This window comes from Cucurbita maxima, unplaced genomic scaffold, assembly GCF_002738345.1.
Source record: "Cucurbita maxima cultivar Rimu unplaced genomic scaffold, Cmax_1.0 Cma_Scf00004, whole genome shotgun sequence".
Lineage (NCBI taxonomy): Eukaryota > Viridiplantae > Streptophyta > Magnoliopsida > Cucurbitales > Cucurbitaceae > Cucurbita > Cucurbita maxima.
The window spans coordinates 6,167,157-6,185,323 of record NW_019272020.1 but is presented as its reverse complement, the minus strand read 5'-3'; the positions used below and the strand labels follow the sequence as shown (position 1 = coordinate 6,185,323).

The following is an 18,167-nucleotide window of genomic DNA, read 5'->3' as shown; positions in this document are numbered from 1 at the left end:
TAGTATCACTTAATTTATGCGTTTTGATTTCTAAACTTTTAGATTTGTATCTATTTGTTCCCTAAACGTTAAAAACTATTTAAATTTTGTATCGTAAAAACCTCTAAATCATTGAAGAAAACTTTTAATTCATGAGCCTTGACAGGTCATTTACCTATTTGATATAATAGACGTGGCGTGACCTTTTAACAACTTCAAACCCCTAAAATCGATCTTTTCTTCTTTCTCTTTCTAAACTTGTGATGCCGATAAAATTCTCTTTGAGTTACGAAGAATGCATCAACGTTAAATCACGGTCTTGACTCCAATTCTTTCGTATCAATTTCGTAATCTTTGAGCCCCCTCGGGTACGCATCATTGTTGAGGTCGAAAAATGCAAATACATACAAATATGTTATATGTGAAGACTTTCCTTTCATAACGTTCTTTTGTTGGCCATATTGTCAAATCGTGACCATATCGCCACTAAAATGTAGGGGCATATCACCACTAAGTTTGTAAAAAACATAGTTATGGTCATATCATCATGAAAAACATCAGAGTCATATCGTCACATCCTCACATTCTTTTAATATTATGGCTCATAAACATATGCATGAGGTCTCATAAAATACGATTATCTAATACAACTCGTGACATACCATTATGACTATTCATTTAATGTTGTCATTTCTTTCGGGACTACCATTCCTAAAAGTATGACCCATATTATATCACCATATCATAACATGAATCATACACATGCATCATCAACATCAAAATTCTATTAGAATCTCATGGTCATAACTCATATCAAGTCTTCCGATCTAGCTTATAACGTGCAACCGTACGATTTTTCCGATCTAAATAAAGCAGGTTTTACATGAAGAAGATTTGGCTTAGCATGTTCTATTCGGGTAGGAAAAGAGCTCAATTCGTATTATTAAAAAAAAATAGAGTAATCAGAACTCAGTCAAGATGATACGGATCAACCCCTTCTTCTTGTACATAAGATCTTACCATTTCCGAAGGAACTGGTTCACTTACCTCTATCGCCATCCGGGAGGTCTAACCCATATCATACACATCACAATGCATACATAATATCATACATTCCAACATACAATGACAAGTCTTCCGATCTAGCTTATAGCATCCATTAAGAGGTTCACTTACCTCAATCTCAATCCATTTTCCACTATGTACATGATCTACAGCTATCCGAGCACCTCACATACTTTAACGACCTTCCAAGTCACTCACAATCATAATTCTTCCGTTAAGTAGCATAATCGTGTAGGTTTCGTGTTAAAAGCCAATTAGTTTTGGACCCATTACAAATTAAGAACCTTAAACTTGTCATTAACATTGTAAGACCAAATTTAGTGGTAACAAAAAACATGGTTATTTGTTTTATATAAAGTCAAACAAAAGAGTGGTAGTGGGAGTGGGAAGCAAAGAATAGTATTTATCTATCTGCATTGCATCTTCTTGAAGTACCTAACAGAAAGAATCCTATTGAGCAAAGTCTTCAACCTCCTAGACCCTTGTCCAGGCTTCAACACACCATAGTTCTCTTCTTCAAAACCCGAGCAAGACCCAGTCCCGAACAGGTTATTCCCGGAACACCACCCGCCGTAGGAAAACAAGGCACGATGACGTCTGTTGAGGATGTCGCGGTCGATTTTGTCCAACACGCGATCGTTGTCCTTGAACTTTCGGGCAAAGGGGCGGTTGCTGGTGAGCATCTTCTTGTAGTGTGGGAGGCCGAGATAGCGGGGGTGTTGGCGGGGAGGCGTGTCCCAAGCAATGTAGTGAAGATCGTGGTTGACGGTGGTGTTTCGGTAGTGATCGGAGTTGCAGATTAGGGTCTGGAAGTATCCCTCCGGAGAGGAAACGAAGTTGGTGTAGTAAAGGAGGAGAGTTCTTGGAAGATTGTCCCAACCCACAATGCAATACTCTGCAAATGATCTTGATAGTATTGTCCATGCTGAACCTGCCAGTAATTAAATCAATTTTTTAAATAAATCCCTAACATATTTAATATTAGACGTAATTAAATATTATAAAACACAAATTTATATATTTTCTACTGTTTACTGACCAATTAACAGTTTAAGAAATTATTATAAGTATTTTTAAAATTACAAAATTAGCCTTTCAACTTCCAAATTTAGTACTTTTTTAAAATTTATATATGAGACACCAAATTATAATTTTAAATGGTAAATTTATATTTTAAAAGATTTAAATTTGTTAGATATTTATTAGATATAAAATTAAAAGTTTAAAAAGATTTATGGAATGATTTATCAAATTTTTTTAAAAATTTAAGGCTAAATTTGTAATATAACTAAAAATCAAGGACTAAACTTGTAATATTCATAAAAATTAGGGACTAAACTTGTAATTAAATCGGAACGGGATGGTAGGTCGGAGTGATGGAATGTCCAAACTCCTATAGATAACTCCCTTTTACCAATACCCATATCTCTATTTTCTAAATCACCTTTAAATCAAAGTGGAAAATGACATTCCAATTCCACACCAAACGACTTCGTTTTATTTGGTTTGGTTAGGGAACCGCTTCTTTTAAAAAAAATTAATTTTGTTCGATTGAATCCTAAACTCACTCGCTAAATAGGGGTAAAAATGTAATATCCCACACAAACTAACACAGGCTTTTTCAACATGCTGTTAGAATTTACGGGTCTCCACATTGGTATGATATAGTCCACTTTGAGCATAAGCTCTCGTGGCCTTGCTTTGGGCTTCCCCAAAATGCCTCAACCCAGGATCATTCCCTAAATTAGCCAATGTAGGACTACCTCCCAACAATCCACCCCTTAAACAAAGTACACTATAGAGCCTCCCCGACTCCTTTCTCTAGAGCCCTCAAACAAAGTACACCCTTTGTTCGACAATTGAGTCACTTTTGACTCCACTTTCGAGGCTAGCAATTTCTTTGTTCGATATTTGCGGATTCTATTGACATGCCTAAGTTAAGGGCATGACTCTAATACCATATTAAAAATCATGGATCTCTACAATGGTATGATATTGTCCACTGTGAGAATATGCTCTCATGACAAACTAACATAAGCTTTTTCAACATGTTTAACTTACGGGAACAATGACTATCCCCACAAACCAACACACGCTTTTTCAACAGACTTAACTTACAGAGTTGTTGTGATTGAGCCACCGAAAAGGAAGGTGCATTCTTTTCTAGAGTTCATGCGACTCAATTCGATATGAGTTCCTGTGCTTAGTACCCACCAAAAAGGAAGGTGCATCTTTCTCTTCACTCGAGTGTCACATAAAACAACGTTTTCCTTTTCTTTACCTTTCTTTCCTTATAAGAATACTACTTAATCGAGGTCATAAGCTCAAATTGAATCGAATCAAGCAAGCAACATAGTTATTTAAACAAGAATGTCTATTCCCTAGGCAAATCATAACTTAACTAGCTCACGTGATAATCCTAATTTAAAAGTTAGGATCCTTCAAAACCCTCACATGGTCACTAATTAACAATTATATCCAGAAAGAATCAAAGTTAACAGACCTGTGTAGAGCTTGAATGCAGTGGGGAGAGTCCTTTGCTTGATAACCCACCAAATCTCTGATTTGTTCATGCTGTAAAGCGCTGGATCTATCATGATAGGCTTCCCTCTTTTATTCCTGAATTCACAATTTCCAAACCAAAAAATGTAAACAAAACAATAAGAACATCATCAAATTTGGGGAAAACAATGGATTCTTACAGCTTCCAACCCAGACGGCTTGAATGTTGAATGAAATTCAGATCTCTCGGCAAATCGGAGAAGGCATCAATCAGATCTGAAAACCACATCAATGAATTTATATGAACAAATCATCCAATTCCAACAAAACCCAAAAAGGAAATCCACCAAAAACCACATCAATGAATTTATAAATGAACGAATCATCCAATTCCAACAAAACCCATTAAAGAAATCGACCAAAAACCACATCAAATTTCACTCACCATACCATCTTGAGTAAGCAGGGGATAATCAGAGGCGCTCAAATTGATGAACCAATCCCATTTGCAAGTTCTCAAAAGAATCGCCATGGAATGCAGAGTGGTAGCAAGCATGGTGGGTCCTCTGTAAGTGACCAAGTTAGGTTTTCCGACCATCCAAACATTCCCTACTCGTCGGAAAACGGGATTCTGAGTCAGGAACTCGGCGATCTCGCGGTGGTGTGAGGCGGAGGCTCCCTGATCCATGTGGATGAGGTAGTGGTTTCCGGGGTGGTAGATGGCAGACAAGAGGCGTTTGAGGCGCCTGGCATCGCCGTCGGAGGCGGAGATCAGGTATGCAAAGGAAACTGGATAGGAGAGATTTGATTTGGGGGAGTATAGGGAGTTGATTGGGGGAGTAATGGCGGCGATGGGTTTGGTTAATTTTGTTTGGATGAAGAAAAAAGAGAGGAGAGTGGATGTTAGAAGGAAGGAGATTGTGAGAAGCTTGAGACTCATTTTCCCGAGAAAATGGGTGAGAAAATGTGCGAGAAAATTTTGAGTTCAGAAAGAAAATGAAGAAGACGAAGAAGGCATTAATGGAGAAATGGGGGAAAAGGGTTTGGAAGTGTGTGATGAATATGGGGTTCCTTGCTTTGAAGGTAAGGGAAGGGAAGGGAATTTGTTCTCTTTTTTTAAACCCATTCAAATAAATTACAAAATTAGTATTAAATATATTAATTATAAATCTTACCATAAATAAAAAAATATACTTAAAAGAAAATGCAAATCTATCATATACATGTGTCACGGTCTCAAGGTTGCGATGTCTCTGTCAGCCTTACCGGTGCACATTACCTTGAAAAATGTAGTAGCACGAGGCTTGAGTATTTTTAAAATACTTCGTAAGTGACCCTTTATCGAGGTTATAATGCAGGAACATGTGAATGCAATGATAGGATTTATCATAACCGTCTATTTTCACTATCCTAATGATTAGCTCGGATATGTAATTCATTTCCTACACATGGCTCGCGTGTGAATATGATCCCACCAGTCAGTTTGCATACCGCTGGACCTCTTTCCTTCTTGGACGAGCATATTTTGGGAGCTCTCTAGGGTGGGCACCCGCTAGAAGTAGTCGTCATTATAGTAGCATTATGTAAAATATAATAGTCGTTCTCCTTCCTAGTAGTGTACCACATTGACTAATTTAGGGAATGATCATGAATTTATAAGTAAGGAATATATCTCTATCGATACGAGGCTTGAATTGAATTAAAGCACGTGATTCCCACGTGGTTATTTAATTTATGTCGGTGATTTATAATGGGCCCCATTGGTATGGATGGCCCAAGTATCTAAATTCCGAAAATGGGCCTGAATTTCCTCCTCATTAGTTTGTTTAAAAGGGCAATGTAGAGATTTTGGGTTGGATCACTCCATTTATCCACTCATTCTCTGAAATACGTCCGTACATTTATTAAATTTTTGTTATTTAATTTCATAATTATATTTTTATTATTTATTTAATTATTTGGAAGTAATTTTTTAAAATATATATTTAAAATGAGTAATAAACCTTAATTAATTTTTTATTTATTTAAAAATAAATAAATAAATAAATGTTTAAACAATTAGGTTATAATTATATGAAAATTTTATAGATTTAGTTGATTTATGAATTTTTCTAAAATTATATTGGCACTGCCAGCGGGGACGCTAGGTCTCAAAGGGGTAGTAGATTGTGAAATCTCACATCTAATGGGGAGGAACGAAGTATTTTTTTTACAAGAGTGTGTAAACATCTCCCTAGCAGACGCGTTTTAAAAACCTTGAGAAAAAGCCCAAAGAAAATAGTATTTATTAGCCGTGAGTTTGAACTCTTATAGTTTGTGACTGAGTAACTCCGTAACACGTGGAATAAACTTGTAAAGGTGACTAAGTCGAGCTTCATTCTTGCATATATCAACCTGTCAAACAAATGCTCAGTGTTACTCATCAACCCATATCCAAAAATTATTCTATTCAAACTTTCGACATTTAACAAACAACTTACGTGAAGCTTGTAAGAGTCGAGATTCATTATAATTAGGTCATTTTCATTGGTAGTTATAGAAATGGATCACACCTAGTCAACCAATGATTTATTATTATGATTGGAAGGACAAGTCAATGTAACAAATCAACTATTTATGAATTTAAATATGGTTGATGTGTAATCTAGACCATATGGTAGTTGTATTATATAGATAATTGTGAATGTTTGATTAATCCACCACACCTAAATGGTGTGAAAGTTATCTTATTTATAATCAAATAAATTACAAAGATATGGAAATAGTAATAAATGGAAATAACAATAAATGGAAAGATACCTATGATAATAAGGCAAATATTAGATATTTGCTTGTAATAAAATATCAAATATAATATATATGGTAAACTATAATTTATTATTAAATATCCTTAACACCCCACCGCAAGCTAAGCGTTGGATTTAAACGAACGTGAAGCTTGAATCTGAAAAATTCAAAGAGGTTGAGAAACACTTTTCATGAAGATACTAACAACCCGGTTCTTGGCCATAAAAAATTGCAGAGGGATCGCCGCTCAGCGGCGATGCTGCCTTGGCTTCGGCGAGAATATGTCTAACCCATGAAGAGGGATTGTCGCTTAGCGACGATGCTGCCTTGGCTCTGGTGAGAATATTTCTAACCCCAAGAAGTAGAAGGGGAAACCTAGAGCAAGGGACAAAGACAATGTTGAAGCCGGAAGAGTCGCCACATTGGGCGAAGGAGCCAATTTTGGCGAGAAGGGCAGTCAGAAGAGTCGCCTCATCGGGCGAAGAAGCCAATTTTGGCAGGAAGGGCGGCGGCAACTTGGTTGGCGAATAGGCCAGTGCGGCACCCAGATTCCGAAGGTAAATCTCTACAAAAGGTTGATAGGTTTAGGTTAGGGTTTATGTGAAGGATGAAGGTTGATTGGGAAGAAAATGAGAGATACTATATTGGCCAAGGGGAAAACCGATTTGGTTGGAAAAGGTGAGGTTGTATGTACAGAGTATGACGAAAGGTGATTTGGAGGTCAATAGGGTGGAGTCGAAGAGTAATCAATCGGCTCCGACTACGACAGCCATGAAGACTGCCCCTGCGGCGTCAAAACCAGCAGGGGTGGTGGAGAAGAAGATTAGAGGATTCAAAAGCCATTGAAAAGAAAGGATCGGGGTTGTTAAACCGAGAGGGCTCTGATTCCATGTGAATGTTTGATTAATCCACCACACCTAAATGGTGTGAAAGTTATCTTATTTATAATCAAATAAATTACAAAGATATGGAAATAGTAATAAATGGAAATAGTAATAAATGGAAATAACAATAAATGGAAAGATACCTATGATAATAAGGCAAATATTAGATATTTGCTTGTAATAAAATATCAAATATAATATATATGGTAAACTATAATTTATTATTAAATATCCTTAACAATAATTATTTAATCAATTAAACACGTATATAAATTAATTAATTTTTAAACGGAGTTCGGTTTCAACTCTATAATTTTAGAGAAACCCATTAAAGTTTTCATTTATTTAAACTCTACACAAATAACTTTATAACCTAATTGTTCGGGTTGTAATTTTTTTCAACTCAAATAACTCTTATTAAATAATGAATCTAATCATAATTTTTTTGGTTCGATTGGTTCAGGGTGTTCGGTCATAGTTTTTATGGTATGATCTATGAAGGTTTATGCATCATAAATTATAGATTCTACAACTTTATATATGTCATAACTATAAAATAACATAGTTTTATCATATGACATAACTTATCGTAGCATAACGTGTCATAACATGGCATAACATAACATAGTATAACATCAAACAACATAACATATCTTAACATATCATGCATATATATGACACGTGCAAGGGCTATGAGGCAAACATCATCATACATAATACAATCCATCAAACAAAGCCAATAGTCGAGTCACTTAATTGGTTAGTTTAGTGGTTTGTAACAACTCAAGCTCACTGCTAGTAGATATTGTCCGTTTTAGCCCGTTACATATCGTTGTCAGCCTCATGGTTTTAAAGCGCGTCTGCTAGGAAGAGGTTTCCACGTCCTTATAAAGAATTCTTTGTTCTCCTCTTAACCAATGTGGGATCTCACAATCTACCTCCCCCCCCAGTCCTCGCTGGCATATCGCTCGGTGTCTAGCTCTGATACATTTGTAACAGCTCAAATCCACCTCTAGCAGATATTATTCGCTTTGGCCCGTTATAAATGGTAATCTAGCCAGACACCGAGCGGTGTGCCAACGAGAACACTGGACCCCCAAAGGAGATGGATTGTGAGATCCCACATTGGTTGGAGAGGGGAATGAAGTATTCCGTGTAAGGGTGTAGAAACCTCTCTATAGCATACGCATTTTAAAAACTAGAAAAAAAGCCCAAAAGGGAAAGCCTAACAATATTGGTTAGTAGTGGATGTGGACTTGGGCGCGGTTACAAATAGTCGTTGAAATTTAATTCTAGAGCCCCATAATCATAATTGACTCACCTAATTTGACATAAAATAATTTAAACTAACTAAAAAGTAGTTATACTAACCTTAAATGCTTCCAACTAGTTGAAACTAAGAGGAAGAGTCGGAGCAACAAATAATCTAAACTAGCTAAAAAGTACCTGCTAACCTTAAATGCATTCAACTAGTTAAAACTAAGAGGTCAATTGAAAAAATCAAACTAAAAAAGTATTTAAATCATAGTATGATTAATCTATGAACCCATTTGACATCTAAGAGGGAAGAGTCCGAGCATATCAAACCCAAGCTAGATTAATAATTGGAAGAGTCCGAGCGTATCAAACCCAAGCTAGATTAATAATTGGAGTTGGGGTAACTCTAGATTAAAAGGTATAATGCTAAGGACATTTTAATTTACGACTCAAATTTGTTCCGTGAGAGTTTCTAACATTCTAAAGTTCGGAGAAGCATATTTTCATAAAGGTAAAAAAAAAAGCCATAAGAACCTAATTCATTTTATAAAGTTATTTCCATTTATTTCAAACAACTTTATCAATTCCAAAACAATATAACTATTAAATTGTTCGGTTTCGCGTTTCGGGTTAGGAAAACGAAACCAAGCCTAACCAATTTGCCTACTTTATTTTTGTGCTTTTGGGAAGAGGTCTAACAGTAAGACATGAAAAGCATGAAACTTTCCAGCTTTAGAAGCGATTGCGTTAACTCGACTAACCTGGCTGCCACATGTCGTTTGTGGATTTGACTGTCATGCTTTCTCCCTCACAGTCCCTCCAATCTTATCTGTGAAGCTAATTCATATAAAAAAAAGTATATATAGTAAACAAAAACGTTGACAAAGTCTCTAACTTGCAAAGCAATCATTCATTTATAATCATTAACAATGAAGAAAAACTTTTAGATTATTGGAACTTGGAAGGGCAAAACTGTAATTTGGTTCTTTGTATAAAAAAAGCAAAAGGGTTGAAAAACACATAGGATTCTTAAATAAATAACTAAAGAGAAGAGAAGAGAAGAGAAGAAAAGAAAAAGGTTTTAGCTAACTTGTTCAACTTTGAGTTCATTGAGAAAATGAAACACAAAAAGAAAAAGAAAAAGGATAACAGAAAGCCGAGACCTTTTTTGTTCAAGAGAGGTTGTAAACCCGATACGTATCACCGTCAGCCTCGCAGTTTTTAGAGGTTTTCACACCCTTATAAAGAATGTTTCGTTCCCCTCTCCAACCGATGGAGATCTCACATACGTGGATAAGAAGGAAGATAGCCTTTGATCCACGTCACTGTTCCCTCGTGCTGCCACGACATCATGACACATCAGCACAACAGAAACTCACACCTACTTTGACCAAAATTATGAAATTCCTCATACATGTGTATATATCTAGAGAGAGAGAGAGAGAGAGATCTTGAGAATTCAAAACCTGATTAGTTTAAGAAGACTTGAGAAATCCAAATCTCAGAGAGCCCAGGATTTCAAAGGAGATTACTTGCTTTTCAACCAATCCATAGAACTTCAAGAACACAGCAACTACTGCAAAAACTGGTGCTGTTCTTGGTGGATTTTAGGAACTGGTTTCCCCCTGAAATGAAATTATGGAAACCAGAACGCCACCAAGTGTGTTACAGAACCACTCCCACCAAGCTCAAGAAAGAAGAGTTTCATCTTCAACACCAAATCAGGTTTCTCTCTCTTTCTCAATCAAGAAAGCATTTCCATTATCATATCCATGAAAATTCAGATCCATTTTTGGTGTATGGACGTTGACTTACATGTATATGAAGGAATCTTATTGGCTGTTGTTGTAGGTTCAAGAACCGAGCCATCCGAACGAACCTGCTGTGGGATGGAGAATTTTCAGGTGGCTTTCTACCATAGTTTTCAAGATTCATATATGTCTGGTAGCCGTGTTGGTGATCGTTTTGACAGTTCTCAGACTTCGGTCGGCTTCTAAAACGCATCATTTTCACCCCAAAGAATGGTACCCTCCATTGTTGGCTTCTATTGGGAGCTCTGGAATCATTGCCTTTTCATGGCAGGCCTTCACTGGCTGTTCACCTTCTATGGCCTTCAAGACAGCCTTCTGGTTTAGCCCTGTGCTATCACTTGCTTCTGGTGTTTTCTTTGTCATTGTCGGATCTCGTGGCGGTTTAGCAGCAGGAGTTATCCTCATAGTATCTTCCTTGATTGTGTCTGTCTATGTCTGTTGGATCAATCACCGGTTGAATTATGCAATTCAACTTCTATCACTTTCTACTAAGTACCCTCCTACAAACACTCCAATCTTTGTCTTTGGATCAATCGTCATTGGCGTTCTATACGCAGCTTTCATGGTCATCGGCATTGGTGGAGCAACTTCTATTACGTCGAGTTTTAAGGCATTGTTCATAGCAGCAATACTGTTGAGCCTAACATGGACTCTGCAGGTTATCAAGAACGTAGTGCACGTTACAATCTCGCGCATAAAGTACTTTAATTTAGCTTGGGGTCGGGAAAAGGACATACGAGCAGCTTTCTACGACATAATAAAGCATTCAGCTGGAACTATTTCTCTTGGCTCAGCCATCATCCCTTTTATCAGCTTCATTCACGGATCGGCCCGTGCCATGAGGTTGGTGGCAGGAGACTCGGATGAGTTCCTTTTCTCTTGTGCACCCTGCTACTCAGAATTAGCTTCAATGCTGAGAAACCATGGAAACAGGTGGGGTTTTGTCCATGTTGGAGTTTACAATAAAGGGATTGTGCAAGCTTCATATGATACCTGGGAGGCATTCGAGAAGGTGGATTTGGAAATCGTTATAGACTCCGATCTCACCGTGTCGTTCTGCGTTCTTTGCGGGGTTTCGAGTGGTGCAATCTGTAGCATTATAAGTGGGATCTGGGCACTTGTAATACATAAGAGCTACGCAACAGAATTAGCAATCTACGCCTTCCTGATTGGCTATTTTGTGGTAATGAATGAGCTGAAATATTTTAGAGGGAACTGTTCTAAACTGTTCTAAACTGTAACTGAATTTAATGGTAATACCTGAGAGGAATTTAACTTCTGGATAACAATGTTCATGGTTGTTGTTGTTGTTGCAGTGTCGAATCGGAATGGCGTGGCCACAAGCATGTGTGTCTGCCTACTACGTAGCTTATGCAGACAATCCCCTGCATCCTCGGTTCGACTCCACCGTGCCAGACCGGATTCGAGAACTTCGGCGGAGGTTGCAAGTTTAATCAACCCTGAAACATGAAAACAAGTGAAGCAGATTTAAACCATTCCTGAAGCTCCAGTAAGAGACTGGCATAAGAAAAAAAATGCCTTCACCCACTGAAACAGCAATGCCAGCTTTAAGCTTCTTCCTTTTTCCCTGCAAATCTTGTTCTTAGAGGAAAATTCATGGTAGATTCTTTCTTCAAACACATAATAAAGCTTCATAACTACTAACAAGAATAAAATCAAAGAGATTCATGCAGTACTTTGTGAAAACTTTCCTTGAAGTTCATATATTTCTGATTTCGTAGTCAATTCAGAAAGAATTTGTGTCGGTTTGACTAACAAGTACAAATCTTGAGGGAAAGGAACACTATGGAGTAAGTTGAACTGAATCAGATATAATTGCTCCAAACTATGGCAAGACAAGCTGCTTAAATGAAAGATGAACTCTATCAATCTTCACTAAATTTCAAGATTAATATATCTCATCATCATTGCATAATCCATGCCCAATATTACAGCTGGGGGTGGTTCAAGACAAAAAGTTCGAAACGAGTCTTTGGAACTCATTTAGATCCCAGGTGACCACGACCGCCGCATTCTGAACACATGGTATTACCAGTTCCACCACAACCTACAAGAAGATGATTAGAGTTAGGACAGAAACTTTTCAAGAAGTAATCTGAGAACTAAACATACAGATTTTACCGAGGCAACGAACTTTCACAATGATTCCCTGGCTCTCCAATATCGAGTCGACATACAAGCCCGAACCGGAGCAAGTTGTGCAAAGAACAGCACCTTTAGCATGACAATCAGTGCAACGGGGATTATCTCCAATCATTTTCTCTGCCAGAGATATTCCAACAGGCATCTCAATTATTTCTTCCGGAATAGCCTTATCATAGCAAAATAAAGATTCAAAAGCACTTCGTTGTCTGTGAACATCTGCAGCTGAAAAATCCCCCGGCTACATCCAGAAAATTTGACAAGATTCTCAAAACCATAATTATATGGCAATCACAAACTATGAATGCAGATCATATCCTTAGAAGCATATGATTGAATACACAATCATGAACACGTAGATCGGGATATGACAGAAAAGGCGAAAAGCAGAGCTTATGTTTGATGTCTAGCTACTATTGCCAACACCTAATGACATTAAATATTGATTGCTGAGGTTTATCACAAATGCTTGTTTACTTATTACAAATGCTCTTGCCAGTTTCAATCAATTATGCCAATTCAGCAGGCAAAAGGCGTGTTACATGGCTCAAGCCCACCGCTAGGAGATTTTGTCCTCCTTGGGCTTTCCCTTTCGGCATTCAAGGATTTTAAAACGTGTATGCTAAGGAGAGGTTTTCACACCCTTATAAAGAATGTTTGGTTCTCCTCTCCAACCGATGTGGATTTCACAATCCACCCCCACTTAGGGGTCCCGCATCTTCACTGGCACTTGTTCCCTTCTCCAATCGATGTGGGATCCCCCCCTTCTCCTAATCTACCCCCTTCGGGACCCAGGGCCCTTGTTGGCACACCAGCTCGTGTGCACCCTCTTCGGGGCTCAACCTCCTCGCTGACACATCACCCAGTGTCTAGCTCTGATACCATTTGTAACGACCCAAAACCCCTACTAGCAGATATTGTCCTCTTTGGACTTTCCCTTTCGAACTTCCCCTCAAGGTATTTAAAATGTGTTCACTAGGGAGAGATTTCCACATCCTTATAAAGAATGCTTCGTTCTCCACCCAAATCAACGTGGGATCTCACACTAACGAACGAATAATACCAAAGTATAAAATGGTTCTTTTTACAGATATGAGACCGAGCCTGCGATTTGACCATCAGACAAACAATAGTTATATAAAGAGACCGCCATTTTCACATGTGGGAGTTTTATGCTTTACCATTTCTCATTAAACCTTGTCAAGTTTAAACTGAATGCAAACATAAGAAGGAAAAGAAAAAACAACACAATATAGCACTAACTTTAAACCAAAATTTTCAGCTTCTAGCAGAAAAGCATAGCTCAAAAAAGTCGCTTATAATCCTATGTATGCACCAAACAACCAAATACCTTCAAATGCACAAAAATGACTGAACAATAGATTCAAACTAAATGAACGCAGGACCATATTCGTTCATTGAATATAAAACAGCAAACAGAATCACATAACCAATTTGAAAAGTACGAACCCCAGAAGCAGAGCCATTGGGATAGACCGCGAAGATCTTGGAGAACTTGTTCCTCTCGAAACACAAACCGTCTTGAATCTTTCTAATGGCAAGTAATTTCTGCGCTGAATTACGGAAAATGAAAGATGATGAGATGGTTAAAGAAGATGAATCCATTGCGTATGAATGGCAGAAATCTGTGATGAAATTGGCCTCCAAAGCGGTAAGGGAAATTGAAGCTCGAATCGATGAAATTCCCGAGGAAATCCCCAATATAATGGTTTTTTTTCTCTCGTTTTTAACGAATTGCGGATGACAAATTGGTGCTAGAGGTGACAACGATTATACAATAATTGTTATAATCTAGCTAACAAATCAATTGTGTCAGAGTCAAACGTTGCAGATAAATTTGAACATAGCTCATAAGGTGTAGGTTTGTCTAACGAGTAAATATAATGTCACACCAATATATCAAAACGATCAATTTTGCAAAATCAAAATAGCACATATCACATATATGATTTTAAATAAATTACCCACCTTACTACTTTTAATCCAACCTTCCACTAGATCTTCCTTTCTATAACTCGAACACAAGGTCAGGCTTGTGGGAGCCTTTCGAAATATCAATTTGAACCCTTCAAATTTTCTGTGAAGGAATTGGAAAAGAATAATTTCAAAGATTCTCTACTAATGTAATTTCATTTTCTAGAGGGGCTGAATTCGAAGATTCTATTTATAGGAACTCTTAAAGAATATTTGTCAAATAATATATTTGCATATTTAATATATTAAAATATAATATCGTATAGAAATCATATTTAAATATGATAAGATAAGTTAATATATATTTAATTAATTTGAATTTTAAATTTTAAAATAATTTTTATATAAGGTATGAAAATACAATAAATATATTTTTCTTTTTAATCTGATATATTAAATATTAATTTGTCATATTTGTTTTTCTACATTTATGTTTAACCTATCTAATATATTAAATATTAATTTCAACTTTTCCATTAAATATATTTTATTTATTTATTTAATATATTTAATATATTAAATATTAATTTGATATTTTAAATTAAATTTATTTTCTTTTAACTCTTCAAATTTTCTTTCAAATAAATGAAATCTTTTAGCGTGACTTATGAGGAAGGAGACTTTATATACAAAATTAATTAATTAAACTCTTTAATTTATCAATTTTCATTCCTTAATTATATCACTCCACTGTAGATCTAGAGTTGCACTCTTATGCACTCAAGGACAAGTTATGTTCATTGATATAACCATTACAACAAAGTCGATCCTTCACGAGTTGTTCATAATTACAACTGGTCAAAAGTCTATTTTACCCCTGTAATTACATCTTTCGCCTTAAATATCACTGATCCTCTAATTCTAATGAACAATTTATTTATGATCCAACCATAAACAAAGTCCCTCTCAGGCCAATGAGAGGATGACCACATTATTCAAGTCCCGAAATCAGTACTTAAGAAAACAACTCATTACTTTTCTTATATGGAAAGAAGTGAATTCCATCTCATGATATTATGTTCTCAACTCCCTATTTGGTCAAGTCCCCAAAATGGTAGACATATTGGATCAGCTAAAAGAGTCATTCTCACCCATGTAAATTAAGATCGAGTCGCATATGATCATCATGTGAAATATTAATCTTTTCAATTAACAGATTTATAAAAAGAGATTAAATATTTCTTGGTTCAGTCTTATGCAAACTCATTGTATATGATACCCCCACTTACATGTCTCCACATAAATGACTTGGATCAAATCATTTGTAACGATTACAAAGTGGGCTATATCAATAGTGTTACCAGGATAAGGCACCTAACCTTATTCATATACTGTAGACTCTTTAGATTATTACTTGAACACGATTCTTTTGTATGTTAACTACATACTATTCAAGATTACATTAATAACCTTGAATTTTCATGTCATGGATAATAATTAAATTACAAATAAAATAATAAAAATTATTGTTATAAACTAAATAATTAGTTATGAGGCTTTATGGCATAAATCCCAACACAGTCCTGGTTTTACGTATTTAAATACCAAATACTAAAATTTAGAGAAAACAAAATCAAATACAAAATAAATCAAATACAAAATAATTTCAAACGATGAAATGCAAAACAACATATTCAAACCTAAGATTAGGAATTTAAATATGAGTCTACCCTATGCACGTGCTACCGTCTTTGCTCACGATGTCGCCGTCTTCCGTACATATGCGCCTTGCCTTTACTTGAAAAATGATGTGGCACACAGCCTAAGTGTTTTGAAGAATACTAAGTAAGTGGTCTCACTATAGGAGGTCATGCAAATGCAAACACATGCAATCATGCTCTTAGGATCTATCTCTATTCTCTAGGGGTGGCCTATAGTCTTAGACAAATAGGATGTGTAGTACTTCTCTACACATGATCCACACGTGCAAGTGTGAATCTCCAGGGGCTTGCACACCCCCTAGACCCTCTCTAGTCAAACTAATCTGTTGCGACGTCCGAAGGCCAGTAGAACCCCATAGTGTCATGTTTCCCATGAACACCATCATCATCATACTGTGCACGTCCGAACTCATCGTCTCTAGGGAAGTATCCCTATGCTTATGAACATACAATATGTATGAGTTCGCTCTAAATTTCATCTTATCGTCTCTTCTGACACAAACTTCTAGTTTCATCTCTTTGTTACATTAAGTAACATGCTCGTTGGATATTTATATTAATATCATTTTCATGCTCTTAAGGTTGTGTCATATGTCGGTCTATCGACATGATGCAATATAACACTCATCATCATATAGCATGCTTAATATGAAAAACATAACCTATAAAACAAACGTCATGCAATCATCATACTCATCATATCGCCATAAAGTGCATAAAGCATATCAAGTACGTCATACATCAAATTATATATATTACGCACATCATCACATCATCATATACTCAAACTTCATCATATACTCGTATATCATTGTACGATACAATTCATGCATAATCATAACTCATACAAATTCTAGTCTATCCGTTAGTAAGACTACTTACTCGGTTGACCTTAGTCGAAGTACTCCCTAATTAATTAACGCAAGATCTCGTTGCTCGAAAGTTGCTCCAAAGGTTGTCGGGGTTCGCTTCCTATTGCACCGATTGTCACCTTTCGTTAGTATTTCACATTTTTATTAATAATCCAACTAATAAGCTCTAAAATGGCTTCAATTACCTTAAACGGGGCAGAAAATAGGTTCGTAAGGATCGGATCGGTGGAAATCGGGGGAAAAATTAAAAGTCGAGCCGATTAGCCATTGGAGCCGCCGTCGTGCCGTCCAAGCTGAAGGGTTGCTCACGCCACAAGGTAACACATGGCAGCAGCAGGGCGAGCCACGTTGTGCAGCGGCGTCGGGTTGAGGCGTGGGTCCAGATGCGGTTTGGGTTGTGGATTCACTTCTGAGTTGCAGGTTGGTTCAACTGGGCCAAGGGAAACTTGGGCCTGCAGATGTGGCCTACTGGATTGTGGGCTGAGCTAGAATTGGGTTCTCGGGTTGCAGATGGGTGTTGTTTTTCGATAATCAGCCAGAGAAATTCGGTGAGAGGAAATCGTCGACTGGAGGTTGTTAGAAGAAAAATAAAATGCTTAAAATAAAAGAGAGAGAATGACTAAAATTTTGACTGCGTTCAAAGTTACATATTCTGAACAGATTTCCTATTTAAATATAAATTATCCTACAAATCGCCCGAGAGTGGCCAAATAAATTTGTGTCATTCCCTACAAAATTTCTGTCTAAAACTTTGGTATCCATTCAACGTGTTTTGTCAAACGATCAAACGGAGGTATTCTGCAATCGTGTGAATCTAAATTAGGAACAACCGAAAAAACCCAGGTTTTATCTAACAATGGGCGCGGGTCCGTTTTCGAGTTGCAGGCGTGGGCTGCTGAGTGAGTTGGAACGAGGTGAGTTTAGGTCTCGGGTCGTGACCGCTGCAGGTTGGACTGGGTTGCGGGTTATGGTTCAGGTCCGACCCGGATCCGATGGAACTCGTCTTCCTTACCCGACTTCTCGCGATTTTTCGACGGACCTTTCTCTCTCCTCTGTGTAGTGGTTTCCGAGGTCTTTTTTTCGTCCTTTTTTTAATTTTTTCACGAAGCTGAGAGATTTCTCCCTCTTCTGTGGTGGTTTTTTTTTTTTTTTTTTTTTTTTTTTTTTTTTTTTTTTTTTTTTTTTTTTTTT

The 18,167-nt window shown here is 36.9% G+C and overlaps 3 protein-coding genes across 3 annotated transcripts; 1 reads left to right on the top strand and 2 right to left on the bottom strand.

Annotated features, from left to right (window-relative positions):
- Positions 1 to 1,366: 1,366 nt before the first annotated feature.
- LOC111478255 (beta-glucuronosyltransferase GlcAT14A) lies at positions 1,367 to 4,631 on the bottom strand. Its single transcript, XM_023122434.1, has 4 exons — positions 3,997 to 4,631; positions 3,747 to 3,822; positions 3,548 to 3,663; positions 1,367 to 1,975 (listed from the first exon to the last, which is right to left on the bottom strand). The coding sequence occupies exons 1-4, from the start codon at positions 4,484 to 4,486 to the stop codon at positions 1,452 to 1,454; spliced, it is 1,206 nt and encodes a 401-aa protein (XP_022978202.1). The 5' UTR covers positions 4,487 to 4,631; the 3' UTR covers positions 1,367 to 1,451.
- Positions 4,632 to 10,086: 5,455 nt separating this feature from the next.
- LOC111478231 (protein PNS1-like) lies at positions 10,087 to 11,927 on the top strand. Its single transcript, XM_023122399.1, has 3 exons — positions 10,087 to 10,199; positions 10,326 to 11,468; positions 11,602 to 11,927. Exons 1-3 carry the CDS (start codon positions 10,113 to 10,115, stop codon positions 11,737 to 11,739), a joined length of 1,368 nt encoding a protein of 455 aa, XP_022978167.1. The 5' UTR covers positions 10,087 to 10,112; the 3' UTR covers positions 11,740 to 11,927.
- Positions 11,928 to 11,956: 29 nt separating this feature from the next.
- On the bottom strand, positions 11,957 to 14,217 carry LOC111478329. The gene is made up of 3 exons (XM_023122532.1): positions 13,919 to 14,217; positions 12,441 to 12,689; positions 11,957 to 12,353 (listed from the first exon to the last, which is right to left on the bottom strand). Exons 1-3 carry the CDS (start codon positions 14,072 to 14,074, stop codon positions 12,252 to 12,254), a joined length of 507 nt encoding a protein of 168 aa, XP_022978300.1. The 5' UTR covers positions 14,075 to 14,217; the 3' UTR covers positions 11,957 to 12,251.
- Between the last annotated feature and the right edge of the window lie 3,950 nt (positions 14,218 to 18,167).

Bases quoted from the DNA above. Each gene is read 5' to 3' on its own strand.
- LOC111478231 (XM_023122399.1), top strand. From the start codon at position 10,113: ATGGAAACCAGAACGCCACCAAGTGTGTTACAGAACCACTCCCACCAA. The intron at 10,200-10,325 runs GTTTCTCTCTCT...CTGTTGTTGTAG, and splicing joins CATCTTCAACACCAAATCAG to GTTCAAGAACCGAGCCATCC. The intron at 11,469-11,601 runs GTAATGAATGAG...TTGTTGTTGCAG, and splicing joins TCCTGATTGGCTATTTTGTG to TGTCGAATCGGAATGGCGTG.
- LOC111478329 (XM_023122532.1), bottom strand. From the start codon at position 14,074: ATGGATTCATCTTCTTTAACCATCTCATCATCTTTCATTTTCCGTAAT. The intron at 12,690-13,918 runs GTTCGTACTTTT...TTCTGGATGTAG, and splicing joins CCAATGGCTCTGCTTCTGGG to CCGGGGGATTTTTCAGCTGC. The intron at 12,354-12,440 runs GTTCGTTGCCTC...ATCTTCTTGTAG, and splicing joins GCCAGGGAATCATTGTGAAA to GTTGTGGTGGAACTGGTAAT.
- LOC111478255 (XM_023122434.1), bottom strand. From the start codon at position 4,486: ATGAGTCTCAAGCTTCTCACAATCTCCTTCCTTCTAACATCCACTCTC. The intron at 3,823-3,996 runs GTATGGTGAGTG...TGTGGTTTTCAG, and splicing joins TCCCCTGCTTACTCAAGATG to ATCTGATTGATGCCTTCTCC. The intron at 1,976-3,547 runs GTCTGTTAACTT...AATTACTGGCAG, and splicing joins TGCATTCAAGCTCTACACAG to GTTCAGCATGGACAATACTA.